At 53.8% G+C, this 17569-nt stretch overlaps 9 protein-coding genes and 1 non-coding gene across 10 annotated transcripts; 7 read left to right on the forward strand and 3 right to left on the reverse strand.

Moving 5' to 3' along the window:
- Nucleotides 1–225: 225 nt before the first annotated feature.
- Nucleotides 226–1961, reverse strand: M421DRAFT_418070 (uncharacterized protein). The gene is made up of 3 exons (XM_033591666.1): nucleotides 1683–1961; nucleotides 945–1633; nucleotides 226–898 (listed from the first exon to the last, which is right to left on the reverse strand). Exons 1-3 carry the CDS (start codon nucleotides 1901–1903, stop codon nucleotides 513–515), a joined length of 1296 nt encoding a protein of 431 aa, XP_033451681.1. The 5' UTR covers nucleotides 1904–1961; the 3' UTR covers nucleotides 226–512.
- A 124-nt stretch (nucleotides 1962–2085) lies between these two features.
- M421DRAFT_347380 (DUF159-domain-containing protein) lies at nucleotides 2086–3701 on the forward strand. The gene is made up of 4 exons (XM_033589546.1): nucleotides 2086–2136; nucleotides 2205–2439; nucleotides 2491–2751; nucleotides 2892–3701. Exons 2-4 carry the CDS (start codon nucleotides 2244–2246, stop codon nucleotides 3623–3625), a joined length of 1191 nt encoding a protein of 396 aa, XP_033451682.1. The 5' UTR covers nucleotides 2086–2136; nucleotides 2205–2243; the 3' UTR covers nucleotides 3626–3701.
- Nucleotides 3702–5933: 2232 nt separating this feature from the next.
- M421DRAFT_418072 (uncharacterized protein) lies at nucleotides 5934–7593 on the forward strand. Its single transcript, XM_033591667.1, has one exon. It carries the CDS (start codon nucleotides 5984–5986, stop codon nucleotides 7556–7558), a length of 1575 nt encoding a protein of 524 aa, XP_033451683.1. The 5' UTR covers nucleotides 5934–5983; the 3' UTR covers nucleotides 7559–7593.
- A 139-nt stretch (nucleotides 7594–7732) lies between these two features.
- M421DRAFT_418073 (zf-U1-domain-containing protein) lies at nucleotides 7733–8885 on the forward strand. The gene is made up of 3 exons (XM_033591668.1): nucleotides 7733–8096; nucleotides 8146–8193; nucleotides 8242–8885. The coding sequence occupies exons 1-3, from the start codon at nucleotides 7808–7810 to the stop codon at nucleotides 8502–8504; spliced, it is 600 nt and encodes a 199-aa protein (XP_033451684.1). The 5' UTR covers nucleotides 7733–7807; the 3' UTR covers nucleotides 8505–8885.
- A 1594-nt stretch (nucleotides 8886–10479) lies between these two features.
- On the forward strand, nucleotides 10480–11777 carry M421DRAFT_56547 (WD repeat-containing protein 51A; the record flags this gene model as incomplete). Its single annotated transcript, XM_033595416.1, has 4 exons — nucleotides 10480–10559; nucleotides 10623–10749; nucleotides 10850–11167; nucleotides 11352–11777. The coding sequence occupies 4 exons, from the start codon at nucleotides 10480–10482 to the stop codon at nucleotides 11775–11777; spliced, it is 951 nt and encodes a 316-aa protein (XP_033451685.1).
- A 250-nt stretch (nucleotides 11778–12027) lies between these two features.
- Nucleotides 12028–13367, reverse strand: M421DRAFT_347406 (delta-delta-dienoyl-CoA isomerase mitochondrial precursor). The gene is made up of 3 exons (XM_033589547.1): nucleotides 13108–13367; nucleotides 12579–12949; nucleotides 12028–12512 (listed from the first exon to the last, which is right to left on the reverse strand). The coding sequence occupies exons 1-3, from the start codon at nucleotides 13212–13214 to the stop codon at nucleotides 12154–12156; spliced, it is 837 nt and encodes a 278-aa protein (XP_033451686.1). The 5' UTR covers nucleotides 13215–13367; the 3' UTR covers nucleotides 12028–12153.
- A 215-nt stretch (nucleotides 13368–13582) lies between these two features.
- Nucleotides 13583–15154, forward strand: M421DRAFT_2932 (tannase-domain-containing protein; the record flags this gene model as incomplete). Its single annotated transcript, XM_033589040.1, has 4 exons — nucleotides 13583–13634; nucleotides 14212–14683; nucleotides 14733–14769; nucleotides 14822–15154. 4 exons carry the CDS (start codon nucleotides 13583–13585, stop codon nucleotides 15152–15154), a joined length of 894 nt encoding a protein of 297 aa, XP_033451687.1.
- A 177-nt stretch (nucleotides 15155–15331) lies between these two features.
- Nucleotides 15332–15403, forward strand: M421DRAFT_t34. The gene has a single exon. It is a non-coding gene; the product is annotated as a tRNA-Met (tRNA).
- On the reverse strand, nucleotides 15333–16502 carry M421DRAFT_418077 (uncharacterized protein). Its single transcript, XM_033591669.1, has one exon. It carries the CDS (start codon nucleotides 16266–16268, stop codon nucleotides 15561–15563), a length of 708 nt encoding a protein of 235 aa, XP_033451688.1. The 5' UTR covers nucleotides 16269–16502; the 3' UTR covers nucleotides 15333–15560.
- On the forward strand, nucleotides 16394–17172 carry M421DRAFT_409116 (uncharacterized protein; the record flags this gene model as incomplete). Its single annotated transcript, XM_033590365.1, has 1 exon — nucleotides 16394–17172. A coding segment is annotated over one exon (776 nt), but the record flags the coding sequence as incomplete, so codon positions are not given.
- Nucleotides 17173–17569: the final 397 nt, after the last annotated feature.

A 17569-nucleotide genomic window follows, 5' to 3' on the forward strand; every position in this document is an offset into this window, starting at 1 on the left:
TATTACCCTTGTACTTTTTTACAACGTTACGTACCAAGCCCACGGTCATTCAACAGTACACTTGTTCAGAAGCTTTGAATTGTAGCATTAACAGTGGCCAAGCAATCAGAATAGACATCCGATCTGCTAACAGCAGGAGCCAGAGTCACGTGGTCACAGCATCTGGTGGTCTTTTCCATGACCATCTTGGACATGTGGAGCAGACACACAGGTCACTCTATAGCGTGGGATTTGGCTGTCTTGAAGCGAAGTGAGGGCCGGTGTGGCAGGGCAGTTTCCGCGGCAACGAGAACGATTCGCATGTGCATGCCCGGCCAGTCATCGGAAACTAATAGCCAACAAACATCGAACCATGTGGCCATGCATTTCCAATTAGCTATACACATCTTCAGTCGCTCGATGCGGAACCCAGCATGGTGGCAAACGAGCCTGATTAGCGCCAGCAGTACTCAATCAGATAGGTTCTGTAATAGTCATACATGTGGGTATACATCTAGGTTGATCCTGACGTCTTACGCCTTCTTCTCCACCTCGTTCAATCTCTTCAGTCCTGCCCTTGCGTTGGCCTGACCCTCCTTGAATCTCAAAGACTTCGCCAGACCCGCAGCCTCCTCGTACTTTTGTCTAGCTTCCTTGATCTTTCCCTCCATCTCGTAGAACTCTCCAAGGTTATGTGTAGCTACTGCGCAACCGAAGTCGCACTCTTCTGTCTTGTCAGCGGAGGGTATCGCCGCGGCGTGTGCGATGGCTTTTGTGGCCCATTGACGAGCTTGATCGAGGAGTACGGCGCGAGGCGGTGCGTTTGTGACCGGGAAATCGGTGGGTGCGGAGGAGAGGGCCAGGGTGTCTTTAGTAGGTGGTGGGCTTTGTTGGCTGAGACAAGTGGAGACATTGTTCACTGCTGCTGTCAGTATTTGCTGGAGTATAAGTGATGTGTGGCTTACTCAAGACGATGCTGTGACACGATTTCGGCGGACAGAGCTCTAAAGCTTTGATGAACAGGGGTGTAGCGAGGTATCGGGGGCCGAACTCTTCATAGTGCGAGCCAAGTGCTTCCAGCGCACCTCCCAGCTCCTCGTTCGTCAGGAATTCGCCCTCGCCACTGTACAAGCCGTTCTTCTCCCGTCTGTGTGACTCTGCCAAAGCAGTCTCCACCGCCTCAACGAGCCTCTTGCCTCCATTTTCCGGCTCATTGACATATTTGACGTCGTAGAGCTGCCCAAGCTTGAGGTTGATCTGCACCAGGTTCTTCAGCACACGGCTTCTATTCCCGTCGTTCCAGTGCTTATGCGAGAATTCGTCCATCCACTTCTGGGTGTCTGCTCTCATGATCTCAAGTACGTCTGTTGCCAGACTGTAGTACCCTGCATCCTCGAACAGGGCAGCGATTGCGTATTTTACACCCATGATCTCGTCGCTGAAGGGATCCATTCCGAGTTCGTCAGCTGTCGCCAGCGCCTGGCGGAAGTACTTGTTGGCCTCGCGAATGTCGAGCCATTTGCCGCGGCTGTAGAAGAGGGCTTTGCGCAGCTTCTTCGCGACCGGTTCGGGAAAGTTGTGGTATGGCTTTATAATAACGTTCGTGTAGTACCATGGGAGGTATATCAGGCACATGCCAGCAAGCCCTGACAAGCTCCTGACTATTAGCTATGCGATATGGTCGAAGAGCTCAACGAGCTTACATGACTACAGCAGCTGGAAATAGAACAGGACTCTTCCTGTATTGCTCTCTGAAAGTTTGGCTTATCGAGGATCGGTAGCGCCTTCCCAACTGCTGCTGAAGCGGACTGCGCGTTCCTGTTCTGACTGATAGCTCTGTCACTCTGTGTAACGAGGACTGTGCCTGATATTGACCGAGGGCGCTGATACGCGGCACAGCACGTGGGACTGTCCTGGAAAACATCTGGAGCCGGACAAGGGCGAATTGATGTGAGTGATGGCGACTGAGGGCTTGGTGGAGCATCGAATGACGGACTTTTAGCGGCATGATTCGCGGGCCTTCCGTGTAGGGCTGAGAGCTTATCGATTGCAGTGCACGTCATGACGTAGCCAATCATCGACGCGTTCTCCTCAGCTCGCCTTCATCGCCTCTTGAGCAAATCTACTATGCTATAGCCAATTCACCATGTGTGGCAGGTATGCGCTGGCCTTGGTATGCACACGTAACCGTAACGGTATATATTTTAGCTAACACACTTGTTCAGCGGCCATCTGAGGTCCGCCAGCAGCTTGAGCAATCACAGATGCCTGTCGAAGAGGCCCCAAACGACGAGGATGTACGCCAATCGTACAATTTCGCGCCTGGGTACCATGGACTGGTCTACCGAGCGGACGGCCCCGGTCTCGGTGATCGGAAGGAGAAAGAGCCCGATGTCAAAGAGGAAGCCAAAACAGAAAACACAGCAGACACCAAGTACAAGCTGCAGTCGATGCAATGGGGCAGGTGCCGCAAGTTGCTTTTCAGATGCCAAAACTGACATCTATCACTAGGCCTGGTCCCTTTCTGGACGAAGCGCAACCCCGACTACGGCTCAAAGATGAAGACCATCAACTGCCGTGACGACTCACTGTTCGAAGATCGCGGTATGTGGACGACCATGAAGAAGCAGAAGCGCTGTATTATAGTCGCACAAGGCTTCTACGAATGGCTGAGGAAGAACAACGGCAAGGAAAAGATACCACACTTCACCAAGCGCAAAGACGGGCAGCTCATGTGCTTCGCTGGGCTTTGGGATCGTGTTAAGTTCGAAGGTAAGCATGCATCTCAATTGCTTACGGCTGTAATGCCACAGATGTCTGCCGTTGCACCAATGTCTCCAGTTTCTCGACCTGCGTACCACCTCTTCCACGCCTTGTGCACCTGCTGTGACTACCACTGACAATCTCGCTAGACAGCAACGAGCTATTGTACACCTATACCATCATCACAACTGACTCGAACAAGCAGCTCAATTTTCTGCATGATCGAATGCCGGTCATACTCGATAACGGCTCAGAGGCTATACGGACATGGCTGGACCCTACGCGCACAGAGTGGAGCAAGGATCTTCAGTCGTTGCTGAAGCCATATGAGGGCGAACTTGAATGCTACCCTGTCAGCAAGGACGTAGGCAAAGTGGGCAACAACTCACCTTCATTCTTGATACCTATAGATAGCGCCGAAAACAGGAACAACATCGCCAACTTCTTTGGTAACCAAAGAAAGCTCGCGAAGAAGGCCGACATCAAAGACTCTGACAAGACGGAGCATGACTTGGAGAACTCCACGACTAAGGATGGGCATGCCAAAGTCGAACACGATACCAATGAGAGTCGTGACACTACAGACTACGTGGAGGGTTCAGAAGACAATGCGTCGCTACCTCTTCCGGAAAAATCGCTTTCTAAGGTTGAGGAAGTCCAACAAGGTATTAAACGGGAGACAGAGGACGAAAGTGGCATTGCAGGGGACAAGCACCTAGCAAAGCACAACAGGACGACCTCACCTCAGAAGCATCCATCTCCTGTCAAAACACCTCCAAGAAAGCAGGGTATGCGCAGCGCCACGAGTAATGGTAGTGCGGCGAAGACTCCAGCGAAGAGCGACGGCAACGCGAGGATCACATCCTTTTTCAGCAACAAGTGAGAGAGATCCGAAATACGCGCGTGGCTACCACATCCTTGGATCCAGCAAGTGCGAAGTTCATTTCGCAACATGCATGACCGTTACCCAAGTACCGGTTTGACGAGTGTTTTCTGACATCAGCATGAGTGTTGTGCTCATTCAGTAACGGCCTTCTATGATCGCGAACCTCGGAGTGCGGGCAGGAGGAACGTTCTAACCCAACCGCAGCGGTTAACGGCTTGAGCTGTGAGATATTGAACGGTTGGAAGAGCAAAATGCGCGATCGGTTTCGAGCGCGCATAGGTGATCGCTAGAGTGCGGCGTGGTAGCGAAATGCGCCTAGCGCCCCGCGAAAAGCGCGGAACATACGACACGAGAACTGAAAACATCAGCCCTGCGAACTACTCGCAGCAGCGCGGCGTCTCCGTTCCAGTCGGCCCTGCAGAACGCGTTCATTCTCAATACATGCAATTAGTCAATCTATTCGGCTCCTCTTGACTCCAAAGTGACGAAACGTCCACGATCTGCACCATGCATCAAACAATGAAACGATTACCCTCACGCTGAAGATCATCGCGCTCGGTGGATCCCCTTGACTTCGTTGTTCTCCGCCTTAACAACAGGGGTCGAGCACCGTCTTCTCGACCGTGCGCATGCATAAGTTGTTCTCTATTACCTTAGGCTGTGCGCTCCCGCTGTCACTGCTGCTGACGGCTCCTCCCACCCCATCAACTTCACCTCAGGATGGCGTCTTTCGCAGAGATCCTGGCGAAGAAGCCAAAGGTGCAAACTCGCCAAGCGCTTATGGTTCTGGGATTGCAAAACGAGTTCCTCGCCCCTACCGGCTACCTGTCTGTTGATACCACTTCTGGATTTCTGGACCGCATCCATTCATTGATCCCCAAATTTCGTGAGCTCGACGGCAACATCATCTGGGTACAATCTCTCTACGAAGCCGACCGGCTTACGAGCAACTCTAACACCAGAGAAGGAGAAGGTGATGCCTTGGTCATTGCTGGCCTGGTCGACGGCGAAGAGACTGGCAGCCAAGCAGGCGACGATGAGTCAATCAAGGATCTGCCCGCGTCTGTTCCACAACCGCAATCACGCTCGGAGAAACACAAGCAGCGCGTGCTGAACCTGTTCAAGTCGCGGTCGTCACGTAGGAAGGCGCTCCCCATCGAGGAAGCAAAAGTGATCATCGAGGAAGATGAGGAGCTTTTTCTACTGAAGCGTGCGAAGAAGGGCGCAGCATGCATACCAGACAGCGAAGGCGCCGACTTCGCAAAAAATATCAAGGACCTGATCGAGACGCCTCGAGATGCTTTGATCGCGACAACAAACTACTCGGCCTTCCTCGGAACCAATCTACTCTTAACGCTACGAGCAAGACTGATCACGGAGATTTACGTGTGTGGATGCCTTAGTAATGTAAATGTCCTTGCAACGGTTATAGATGGAGCGCGCCACGGAATCAAGATCAATGTCATCCAGGATGCCCTCGGTTTCCGTAGGCAAGATCGACATGAACTCGCGTTGAAGCGCATGGAGGAGTTCTTCGACGCGTATATGGTCACGACCGCAGATGTTCTTTTAAAGGAGCACTTCACGGTCGTCGGACCCGTGAAAGAGGAAGCAAAGCCAGACGAAAGAGACCCTAAGAAAGCGAAAGATGAGCTCGAAGCATTGGTCGGCAAGTTGTCTCTCAACGATAAGTCAGGTGCCGCAGCAAGGCCTCCCAATGGTCAATTGCCCACGGGAGCAAATGGCCAAACCTCCTCGACAAGCACATCGGACTGGAGACCGCGAGATAATCTAGCAGCAAAGGATGCGAACAGTGACGAAGACTTCGCAACAGCGATTATACGGCCTCGGCGGACGAATGGTACAAACCAACCGCCAACAAGTGCCAATGAATCAAATCTGGTACAGAGCAAACCGCGCATGAGAAAGAAGAAAAAGAAGCAGAAGCCAACAGAAGATCTCTTGGTTAAGCCAACAGCACTCAGCGGTGACACGGAGCAGGCACCCAGCAATGGCGCGGCCGAGCCAGCTGCAGTACGAGGCCAAAGGGCTGGAGAACCAAAAGCTGCTGTGCTGAGTGAGGAAACCAAGGGCGACATCGAAGAGAAAATCGACGACACCGCACAGGTGTCGCCAGTCACGAAGCTTCCAGAATCAACTGGATTGAGCAAGAGTGGTTCGGTAGACAGTCCCTCGACCAAGGGACCACAGCATGAGTTAACTACGGAGTCAACCACGCCAAAAGTTCGGCCATCATCAGCTTCACTCACAGAGGCCACAATCTCTACCACACTTTCGCCGGACACATCTGTGAAAGTCGACACTTCATTACCGTTCGCTTCGCAAACCAACGTCATGGCAGAATCATCAAAGTTCAAGTCCTTAGCAAATCTGGCTGTCCTCGGTCCTGACGACCATATCGCCGAGGGTGACTCTCGGATTGTACACGACCTCATCCCCTTCGATTACTACTACCCATCCGGACCATTGAAGCCTCTTGCAGACATAATCTTCCAGGAGCTCTATGACGAGGTGAGATGGCAGAAGATGCTGCACCAGCAGGGCGAGGTGCCGCGTCTAGTATGCTGCCAGGGCGAGTTCGGTGACGATGGGTCGAAACCTGTGTATCGCCATCCTGCAGATCAGACTTTGCCTCTGCTGCACTTCTCGCCCAAGGTACAATACATTAGAAGACAGGTGGAGAAGCTCGTCGGACACCCACTCAACCACGTTCTCATCCAACTCTACAGAAGCGGAAATGATTACATTTCCGAGCACTCCGACAAAACCCTCGACATCGCCAAAGGCTCCTCGATCGTAAACATAAGCTTCGGCGCCCAACGAACAATGCGCCTCCGCAGCAAGCGTTCCTCCACCCCAAAATCACCCAGCGACGAAGACCCTCCTCCGCGCTCAACGCAGCGCGTCGCCATGCCGCATAACTCCATGTTTGTGCTCGGGCTGCGCAGCAATGAAAAATGGCTGCACGGCATTATGGCAGATAAACGTCTCCCCACCGAGCGCAGCGCCCCTGAAACTGCATACTGCGGCACCCGCATCAGCCTGACCTTCCGCCACATCGCGACGTTCCTCGATGCCAAAGAAACTGTGATTTGGGGCCAGGGTGCGACATCGAAGGACCAACGCGGTGCAGCAGACATCGTTGAAAATGATGAACCGGAAGCGGAGCGGTTGATATGCGCTTTTGGCGCTGAGAACCACAGCAATGACTTCAACTGGGAGGACTGGTACGGTGACGGTTTCGATGTGTTGCATTTGCACGAGCCGCCTGAGCAACTGCCAAGTCTGTTTGCCAGTAGTAATGCAGTCGAGACGAAGCAGATCCAGCTCGCGCTTGCGGAAGCCAAGATCAATCACACGCTGCTCGATGCACCAGACCTCGACATCGCGCTCGGCTCGGGGCAGAAGATTATGTACCGCGACAGCGATACGCATTGTACTGAAGTAGAAGGCGTCGCTGCGATACTCCACTATATCGATCGGTACCACTCTTTCTGCGCGGACAGACCGGTCACTGCTAAGGCGTACGCGTTACTCGAGACAGTTGCTCGGTTCTCACAGCCTTCGGTTGGTAGCTCATCGAGCGAAGCGAATGAAGCGAGCTCAGAAGTACCAAATGAACCAAAGGAGTTCAAGGAGTCAAGTCCAGTTCCCCCGACTGGGTTCAAGGCAATGCTGCACGGTTTGAATGAGCAGCTGAAGGATCACGGTGGGCCGTTTCTAGCAGGTAAGCGGTTCAGCATTGCGGATTGTGTCGTCTGGCCTTTACTTGATGAGTGCATGGAGAACTGGGAGAATTGGGATGAGTCAGAATGGTCAGGGCTGGCGGAGTATTACAGGGCGACGTGGAAGAAGAAGGCGTGTTTGAAGAAGTTAAGGAGTGAGTTGCCTGCTGGAAAGGAACTATGAGTAAGAAGGTGTTTGGGAATGTGCCCATTAGTTTCTTCCCTATGATGCCTGTATTCTATGTCTCATCGTTTAGTGCAATCATCTCATGTGACGTGCACTTCTGATGCCAAGCCCCTCGGCATTTTCAACCGCCGACCTCTCAGATTCTCGGGCTCTCGATCTCCACTCTAGCTTCGCGACGCGCGCACGCATCCAGCCAGCGCCGCACACCTCCCACCCACACTCTTCTCAGATACCGCCGCCGTAACAATGCCGAAGTTCTTCTGCGACTACTGCGATGTGTACCTCACGCACGACAGCATGAGCGTGCGCAAAGCCCACAACAGCGGCCGCAACCACCTGCGCAACGTGCAAGCCTATTACGAGCAGATCTCCAGCGATCAGACACAGCAAGTCATCAACAGCATCACGGATGCGTACACCGCCGAGGGTCAGGCGAATCCACTGTATGCGGCGAATCTGAGTGGAGGGTTTCCTGGAGGACCCATGGCGCCGCCGATGGGCATGGGTGGGCCGATGGGGATGCCGATGCCAGGAGGTGAGTTGTAGTGTTTGGTGTTTAATGGAGAAGTGCTGACGAGATGTAGGAATGCCGGGAATGCCACCACCATTCATGCAAGGCGGACGAGGTGGTCGTAAGTCAGGACACAAGATACCTAGAGAACTTCGCTGACCTACTACAGCTCCCAACATGCCTCCATTCCCACCGAACGGAATGCCGCCTTTCCCGCCAAATGGAATGCCACCATTCCCCGGCGGCGCGCCTCCGCCCTTTCCGCCCAACATGGCTGGAGGGCCACCGATGGGTGGTGTGCCCCCAAACATGCCATTCCCCTTCCCTCCAGGGCAAGCGGGATCGCCTCCTGCTGGCATGGGATTCCCTCCGCCGGGCTCCATGGGCAACATGCCTCCGCAGCGCTTCCCTCCCGGCCCACCTGGACGCTAGGCGCATCCTGACGTGAACATGGGCGGAACAATGCCACCAGGCTTAATGATACCACAAGATTACTTTGCAAGTAAGAGATGCAGGCGCGAAGACGAAGACGCAGAGATACCCAGCATGCGAGGAGGCGCGGGCAGGGACAGGGGTGGTGCCGCAGCTGCTACAGGCGCAAATGCAGCAGCACTACCGAAGAGGCTGAAGATAGAGCCCGCAGCCGCATCAGAGACGATCTGACACCGCCTGCTTAGCGCTGTGCGCCATGCACGCTCTCAATAGATGACACTCACGGTGGCACAGCAGTGCGCTTCCACCGTCAAAAGCAGCAATAACTACGAAATCAAAATGGTAACATTCTACTTCTCAGCACTAAATTCACTCCCTCGCATACGTTTCCACGTCCACCATCTCAACCCCCAGTTTCTTATTGACTGTTCTCTTTTTCTCCCAGCACATGCCCTCCCCCGCGAAAGCCAGTCCATACTTCTTTGCTCCATCTTCTGCTGTGCTGCATCTTATTCCACAGATACTCCTCGCTCCACGACTTTCTTACAACCTGGCGCCCGCTCACCCACTCCACAACATCTGACAGCTGCTCGTACGTCACCGTGCCGCCTGCAGTATGCAGCACAGTGTCAGCAGACCCGGTTCAAGACCCGACCGAGCACGCGCCCGATGCCATGTAGATATGTGACCATGACGCCGTGGGCTTAGTCGTGGAGACATCCGATCGCAATCTCTCCTCGAGGAGTCCGATTCGAGCGGTCTACGATTCCCGGAACGGCTCAAGCAAGAAACTCATGAAGGCCCCCGTGCTGACGACCGTCCACTCTACGTTGCTAGATGAGGCGTGAGCAGACCCGTTCCTGTGCACCGAACAACAGCATCGCGCCCCCGGCGGCTCCTGCAACATCGTAGTCGACGCGCGACTGCCACGGAAAACCACATCTTGCTCTGGCCGTTCTTTTTCTCAGGCTACCGGCTTCCATCGCCTTACTCGCTAGCTTGTTTACGGTTTCAGGCGAGGAGGAATGGCCTGTTGCGGAGACGACTACATACGTAATTCGCTCGATATTGGGACAAGGGTGGGCGAGGGGTAGGTCAGGTCGAGTTCCAGGAGCGAGGTTGTCGGGGAGGCGGGGTGGGTGTGCTTGAAAGGAGAGCGTGTAACGGTTGTGATGTGGGAGAGCAGGGCGAGACCGAGTTTGCCAGCGCCGAGGAGGAGAGTTTGTGTTGGTGAGGAGGAGAGTTTGTGTTGGTGAGGAGGAGAGTTTGTGTTGGTGAGGAGGGTGTTTGGATGTCAAGGGGGATATTTGGATCAGAAGGGCGTGAAGTAGGTTGCAATGCCATCACTGATCGTAACTTGGAATTCGAATCTAGCTATACTGTGTCTTCGAGATCTCAGTCTACTCTGGCCTTGTTACTGTGAACGTGCTCACCGAAGGCATTTTTTTGTGATTCGGAGATAAAACCCAGACTGGCGGAGATACAAGACGAGCCTGGTTGTGCAGACTCTGTGTGCAAACACGGTGAGTGAAGAGCCCTAACGGGTGCAGAGTACTGGCATTTGCACACAAACGTATCTCGGTGTTGGGACCCCCGCTGCGACTTGTTGTCCTTGAGACGGTGTTGAGGCTCGCTGGCAGACCAAGGTTCGACTGTTCTCCTACAATACGTGCATCATCCTAAACACAGTTCTGCAGGCGAGTTAGAGAACTAAAATAAAGGTCGTTAGCCACCGCGACATCCATTTGATATGGATATACAGTGCATCTGCATTTCGCGTGAAGTCTTGCAATGTCGATGCGGCGATGTTCGAAGTCGAAGTTCTGCGTCAAGCGCTCGGTTAGACACCTCAAAACGGCTAGACTGATGGGTCGTTCTCACCACAAGTCGGGTCGCTCTTGCCCACATCAATTTCTCGCTCGCGACCTACGACTACCATCACCGTCGACTCCCCCTCAAGCCACACATCGCAATCATGGCCGAGCAGTTGGTTCTCCGTGGCACCCTTGAGGGCCACTCTGGCTGGGTTACATCCCTCGCTACCTCTCTCGAGAAGTGCGTATTTCTGGCGCGCGGACAATGCGACAGCGGATAGAGGGCGTATACTGACGGCACCAGCCCGAACATGCTCCTGTCCGGTTCCCGCGACAAGACTCTGATCATCTGGAACTTGACCCGCGACGAGACCTCGTACGGTTACCCCAAGAGGAGCCTTCACGGCCACTCCCACATCGTCTCCGACTGCGTACGTACCCGGTAGAATTAGCAATTGGTGGCAGCATGCCAGCACAGGCGCAGACAGCGGCGCAATTGCTAGTGGAAATGTCACGCGCTGACAACACCAGGTCATCTCCTCCGACGGCGCCTACGCCCTGTCCTCCTCGTGGGACAAGACCCTCCGCCTCTGGGAGCTCTCCACCGGTGCCACCACCCGCCGCTTCGTCGGTCACACCAACGACGTCCTGTCCGTCTCCTTCTCCGCCGACAACCGCCAGATCGTCTCCGGCTCGCGCGACCGCACTATCAAGCTCTGGAACACCCTCGGTGACTGCAAGTACACCATCACCGACAAGGGCCACACCGAGTGGGTCTCGTGCGTCAGGTTCTCGCCCAACCCCCAGAACCCCGTCATTGTCTCCGCCGGCTGGGACAAGCTCGTCAAGGTGCGTACACTCTTTGCACGCCCCGTTTCGCGATTTGTTTCCATGATGATTTGGTTAAAAAAGTATTTGCTACTTCAGAGCGGCCATCTACTGCTATGAGAACAACACTCACCTTTGTACTGATTTTACGAATTGCGACAATCAGCATCAGTTTGGAAGTGGACTTTGTTGCTGACTCTTGCAGGTTTGGGAGCTCGCCTCTTGCCGCATCCAGACTGACCACATCGGCCACACCGGCTACATCAACACCGTCACCATCTCCCCCGATGGCTCGCTCTGCGCTTCCGGTGGCAAGGACGGAACCACCATGCTCTGGGACCTGAACGAGTCCAAGCACCTGTACTCTCTCACCGCCGGTGACGAGATCCACGCCCTCGTCTTCTCCCCCAACCGTTACTGGCTGTGCGCCGCCACCTCTTCCAGCATCATTATCTTCGACCTCGAGAAGAAGTCCAAGGTCGACGAGCTGAAGCCCGAGTACATGGAGGTTGGCAAGAAGAGCAGGGAGCCCGAGTGTGTCTCCTTGGCCTGGAGCGCCGACGGCCAGACCCTCTTCGCTGGTTACACCGACAACAAGATTCGCTGCTGGGGTGTCATGTCGAGGGCATAAGCTCTCAGCGACGAGTAAGGGTGAGCCATGTAGTATTGTACCGTAACAGGTGCGAGGTAGCTGGCGGGCGCAATGGGAAAATCACGATTCCACATGTCAATGACATCTGCACGCTTGCCATGGGATGTGTGACGCTCATGATGATGCAAGACGGCACGCAGAGGGTTTTGGGCATGTTCGATTCCTCGACGGTATTAGCACTTCCAGGCGCTTAGGCAATGAAAACATCAAGTTTATTCACACAACACTCGTGCGCGAAGCGAGCCTGTTGTTCCTTTATCTTCCATGTGACGCATATGTCTTCAAGTTCCCGGAACGTCTTCCCTGCGTCCATCGTCCGACCACATTCCTGCCTCGTTTGCCCTATTCCGGCCGCTTACAGCTTCGCAAACTTGACCGCTCGCTTCTGCATCCCGCTCAGCATCGCCTCCTTGACGTCCTCAGTCTGCAGCATCGCCGCGTTCCACACCGCCGTGTAGTTCAGACCCTCGGCCACCGTCTTGTCGCGGCTGTAATTCAGGATCTCCTTTGTGCCGAGCACGGCGACGGGGGATTTGGAGGCAATGAGGGAGGCGAGGTCGAGTGCTTCTTTCATCGCCGCACTCTTATCAGCAGCGACTCTTGACACCAGCCCGACGCGCAGTGCTTCGTCAGATCCGAAGACGCGCGCGCTGAGCGCGACATCTTTGATCCAGGACATGTTCCCGACGGCGTGCGGTAGGCGGCTCAGTGTTCCTACAGCCACACCGTTAGCGACCGCTCGTTCGTTTCACAGAGACGGCTGAAGAGATCGAAGCTTACCGATATCAGCCGCAAGCCCAATGTCGACTTCTTTGACACTGAACTTGGTGTCTTGTGTTGAGATGCGCACGTCGCAGCTCAGACTCATGTCAAGCGCAAGACCGAACGAGATGCCATGCAGCACGCAGATGACGGGTTTCTCGCACTTCTCTAGGCTCGTAATGCAGTCCTGGAACTCTAGGATGTGCCTCCGCAGCTCATTGGCTTTGCGCGCGCCATCGACGGTTGGGGGTGCAAATGTGCCGCCCTCAGACGCGGCTTGCACGTCCAGACCTGCTGTGAAAGCGCGACCTGCACCGGAAAGCACCACTGCACGGATGTTGGGGTCTACTGAGAGCTTGTCGAATAGTGCGGACAGGTTGTGCCACATTCTGAATTTGTGTCAGTGTAAGGTCCTACATAACAATGAAGCCAGAAGGTGCAATTTTGATCGTAAGAAGTTGATTATGGTTTCGACTTGACTCCCCATGTGTGCCATCTCGGTTGGAGGCATCCTCAGAATGTAGTTGAAAGGCATTGGCGAACTTACACCTCCTTGAACGCATTCAGCTTCTCCGGCCGATTTATCTCGACATGTGCAACGTGTTCTGAAGGAATCGAGACATTGAAGAATTCGTAGTTGTATGCTTCTGCCATCTTCGGTGCGTCCCTTGCTCTTTTTTGGCACGTATCTGAGCGGGTTTCGATATTGTGTAAGCTGAACCAGCTCGTTCTACAGGGCTATGATGAGTGGGCCGTAGTCTAGTCAGAGCAGTGCCAGGGCCTTGGATCGATCAGGTGTTGTGCGTGGACGGTGCCGACATGCACGGTTGAGTCCCTCGGCGTAGTTAGGCGTCGCGTGGGGAATCGCGTTGAGCCGAGGTAGGGATAGATGTGGTTAGATCAACTTCACTGCTGTTGGTTTCACATGCATGACAAGTCGTCGCATCTCGAAAATATTATCCTCGAAAGCCTCGATTCTGCCTCGTAGTTATGCAACCTCGTCTTCACTTACGGCGACTCCAATGTCAACTCCAGCTTCGTCCTTCCAGCACGGCTCCTCTACGTCAGGTCAACGTACGCCACCTAGAACTGTTAAGCAACTTTATGCTCAAGATCGCTCCAAGTCTCAGCACATCGAACGTAATCAATGTCAGCTTGATGCGTACGATAATACCAGCTGTGCTGTCCGCACCTGACCTACTGCTAGAAGCTCTTGCGCTCTCTGCCTTGTACCTAAGCCAGGCCAGGCTTAGGCATGGAGACAGCTATCATGTCAATGCAACATCACTACGAATCGAAGCCTTGACGTCATTCAATGATCATCTCACAACATTATGAGAGCAATTGCGCAAGGCCATGCTTATATTTGCAAGCTTTTTAGGCATTCATCGCTTGCAGGGGCGGTAATGATTTCCAAATACGATGCGGATGGCTTCCTGGACCGGCTCGTCACACACCTACTTGAGCCTGCATCGCGAGGTTCAGACCGTGACATCTCAAGCCTAGACTCTGTTGCAGAAGTCAAACATATCTCCTGTACTGCAACACTCTACAGACCATTTGAATCTTGTCGCATCACAAGAACCACAACGGGCGACCTTCGTGGCAGACGTGCTAGACTGCTTGCTCGACAACGCCGACTTTGATTAAGAGTTTCTATGGCGACCTGTAGACTACTCGTACTGGAGCGGGTCTGCGCAAGGCGGTCGGCAGGGCTTCGTGCTCGCTCAGCGGTACCCAGATGCCTACGACAGTATTGCCGCAGCAGCACCGGCGCTCAACTGGGCGCAGTTTATTCCTGCGGCTTCTTGGGCACAAGTCACGCTATCCATTACCGGTCAGTACCCACCGAAGTGCGAAATCGACGCGCTGACCGCTGCTACGATTGCAGCCTGCGACCCCTTGGACGGAGTCACTGACGACAACTTCAGTGACACGTCAAGGTGCTCTTTCGATCCGTTGATTTCCATTTTATGTCGCACAAATGGGACTTGCACTGGCCTGCCCATAGGACTCGGTGAGGCGTGGTTCAGACTGTTTGTGAAGAAAGATCTGGATTGGAATCGCACCAAGATCGCGAGCGTCAATGAGTACGCCAGGTCGTTCCATGATGGTGTGCAAGAGTATGATTCGATTGTAGCGACCTACGGATCTAGATGTAAGCGTGTTCAGAGATGCTGGCGGGAAGATATTGACGTATCATGGACTGGTGAGTCTTTGCCCAGAATGGCCGACGAGTGCAACGGTACTGACAACACCAGGCCGATGGGCTTATTTCCACCACAGACACCGAAGACTACTACAACCGCGTCAACATCACGACCTCAGGTATCAACGAGTTCTTCCACTACTTCGAGGTACCAGGCCTAGCGCACTGTTCCGGCGGTCATGTTGGTCAGCCAACATTGACGCTCCAAGCGCTGGTCGATTGGGTAGAATGTAATATTGCGCCCGAGATGCTGTACATCGATTTCAATGATTCAAATGGCACTCAGCGTGGACGTATATCGTGTCCGTACCCAGAGAAAGCGGGATTGAAAGAGAAAGGGCTGGATGTGACGAAGCGGGAGTCGTGGGTATGTGCGCTCAAGTGAGTGGGTTTGAATGACTCACGGAGGAAAAGTTTCTTCCACACTTCACGTCCGAATTTCGCATCGTCGCCTCAGACATCAGCAGAAAGAGATCGATTCAAAGTGAAGACTCAACTGATCAGGATGCCATATTGGAGCTATGTACATTGTAGTTCTCAATATTGGTCACTAACTCACAAAAGCTGAGTGGCGCAGCGGAAGCGCGCCGGGCTCATAACCCGGAGGACACTGGATCGAAACCAGTCTCAGCTAATGAGTTGACTTTTTTTGAGGATTTTCTGTTTCTTTTGATTTGCCCAGGCGACTCTCTCTTTTGCATTCAACGCATTCTACTCCTACTAGGGACCTTCGACGCTGGACATTGATGGGCACACCACCGCAGCCCATGAACCTCAATACTGCAATGTCTTCACACCACTAGGTTTCCAACACTCAGGAAGTTCGCGTATTTTTTCGATTTACTACGCCACCCCAATTTGATCAACCAGGCTTTCGCTCTGCGCTTCCTGGAGGTCCAGCATGTCTGGCTACCTGAATCTTCGACAACGCATGCCCTAGCCTCCTCCCTGGCGACATATATGTCAACAAAGTGCGGCCCCTTGTAATCGTTCAGGTCCGATCTTAGGTGCGATTTGGTCAAGCGACGGCGTAGTCGAGGCGGGAAATAACGCCCTTGACAATTTGCCCTTACACCTGGCAGGCAAGGCGTTCCGCCGCAAGTCCCGAAGCAAACACCACCCCATGGCATGCGTTGATATCCCATTTCCATAGGTTCTCCTGACACTTCATCGTTGTGTGTCGGTGCCTGGTCAACGGGCCTGATTGCATCGTTGCTGCCGCGAGAAGGTGGCAGGTTCTCCCTGAAGCGGGCGTTGCCTCTTCCGTTTGCTTCGGACACGGAGCGGTGCCCATAGCGGCTGACGACTGGACTGCTGTATTCAGAGGACGGGGACTCACTGCCTGAATCTAAAGAGTACATCTCCATGTCCCTGAGGGGACTTGGACCGGGAGGATCCCGATGACAAGGGCGGCTCATTGTCGGTAGAAGGGCCATTGGGGACGGAGTGCGGTGATTGGGGATTCCAGTGTTTGGATTCTCGACAGTGATCTTGATCATCTTGGATCTTGGAGATGCTTGCGCGAGCAGGAAGGTTACGGTGAGTGGATGGTTGTGGTTTCTTTCATTAATGATTGGGTGGGCTTGCTACGTTTCAAGCAGTGTGCTTGCTTGCTTCAGAGAAGTTTATGGACCATAATACTCCCATGAGGTATCATCGTCAAAGCTGGATGCGGAAAACTGTCCTTTGTGCCTTACATTACGCTCTTTGCTCGGAATACAGACTTCCTTTTGTCCTTGACAATACCCATCACTTTTTGCGCTGTCCGCGATCCCACGATGGAAGTCTCCTTGCAAATATACGAAACGCTCCCGCAATCTTCATCTTCACTTTGAACAAACGAGTCTGCTTTGTCTTCGACTTCCAGTATTGTCGACCTCCGGCGGTCTGCATATGCGTATCGTCTCCAAAGTCTACTTCTCCCGCCCGCGTCTTTGCATCGTCAAAGATGGACTCTGTTGTGGTATTGTACATGCACCCAGGGCAAGGCGACGTAGACCGAAGTGGTGGCGTGTCTGTGCGAGGCTTTCTCCGATCGGCAGGCGAACTGATAGCGACATTCATCACCTCGATGCTGCCCTCGTCCCCATTTTTCCCTCGTGAGTGGACCTCATCGAGCTCATTGAATTTTGGTCGCGACTTGTCGATGAACTGTGCAGCATGCGAGGCGTCGATACCTGAGTTTGGATCTTGCCCGGAAACAGAGATGAGATCGTTTTTACTGGGGACGACGACCTTTGCGGGTGTGTTGAATCTGGCGCAGTCGTACAGCTCGTGCAGGCCGTCGTGGAAGCCAACGTCATGGTCGCAGCCGTCTACGTGCTTACCGGACATTGGAGGTGGGCATCCGGAGACGCGCTCGCGGATGGGGAGGGTGAATGTGTGCGGGGCACAGTTGGACATGGCATTAGAGATATGGAGAAGTGTTCGAGAAGGAAGCTTATGAGAGAAGCAAATGTTAAGGCTTGTTTATGGGCTAGTGCTCGCTTAGTATTATAGCATTCCAATGTCCACCGATGAAGTGAAGGTGAGGTCAGCGCGCGCACTGATGTCTATGTCCAAAAGATGACTGGCACGCCCACATCAGAACGCCTCCACGTGCACACGAAAGCGACCCGCTATCCCCTCCTTCAAACCTTCGCTTGACCAGACCGCCTAGAACACAGTCCCGCTCTTCCCCTTCCCCTTTCTCTTCTTGGTCGCCTTCTCGCCTACATCCATCAGTGCACGCTCTCACTCACAGGCATGAAAAGCTCACGCATGACATCCCTCGGATCCGGGCCAGTCTATTTCTTCTTCA

Source organism: Didymella exigua, assembly GCF_010094145.1.
Source record: "Didymella exigua CBS 183.55 unplaced genomic scaffold M421scaffold_6, whole genome shotgun sequence".
Classification (NCBI taxonomy): domain Eukaryota; kingdom Fungi; phylum Ascomycota; class Dothideomycetes; order Pleosporales; family Didymellaceae; genus Didymella; species Didymella exigua.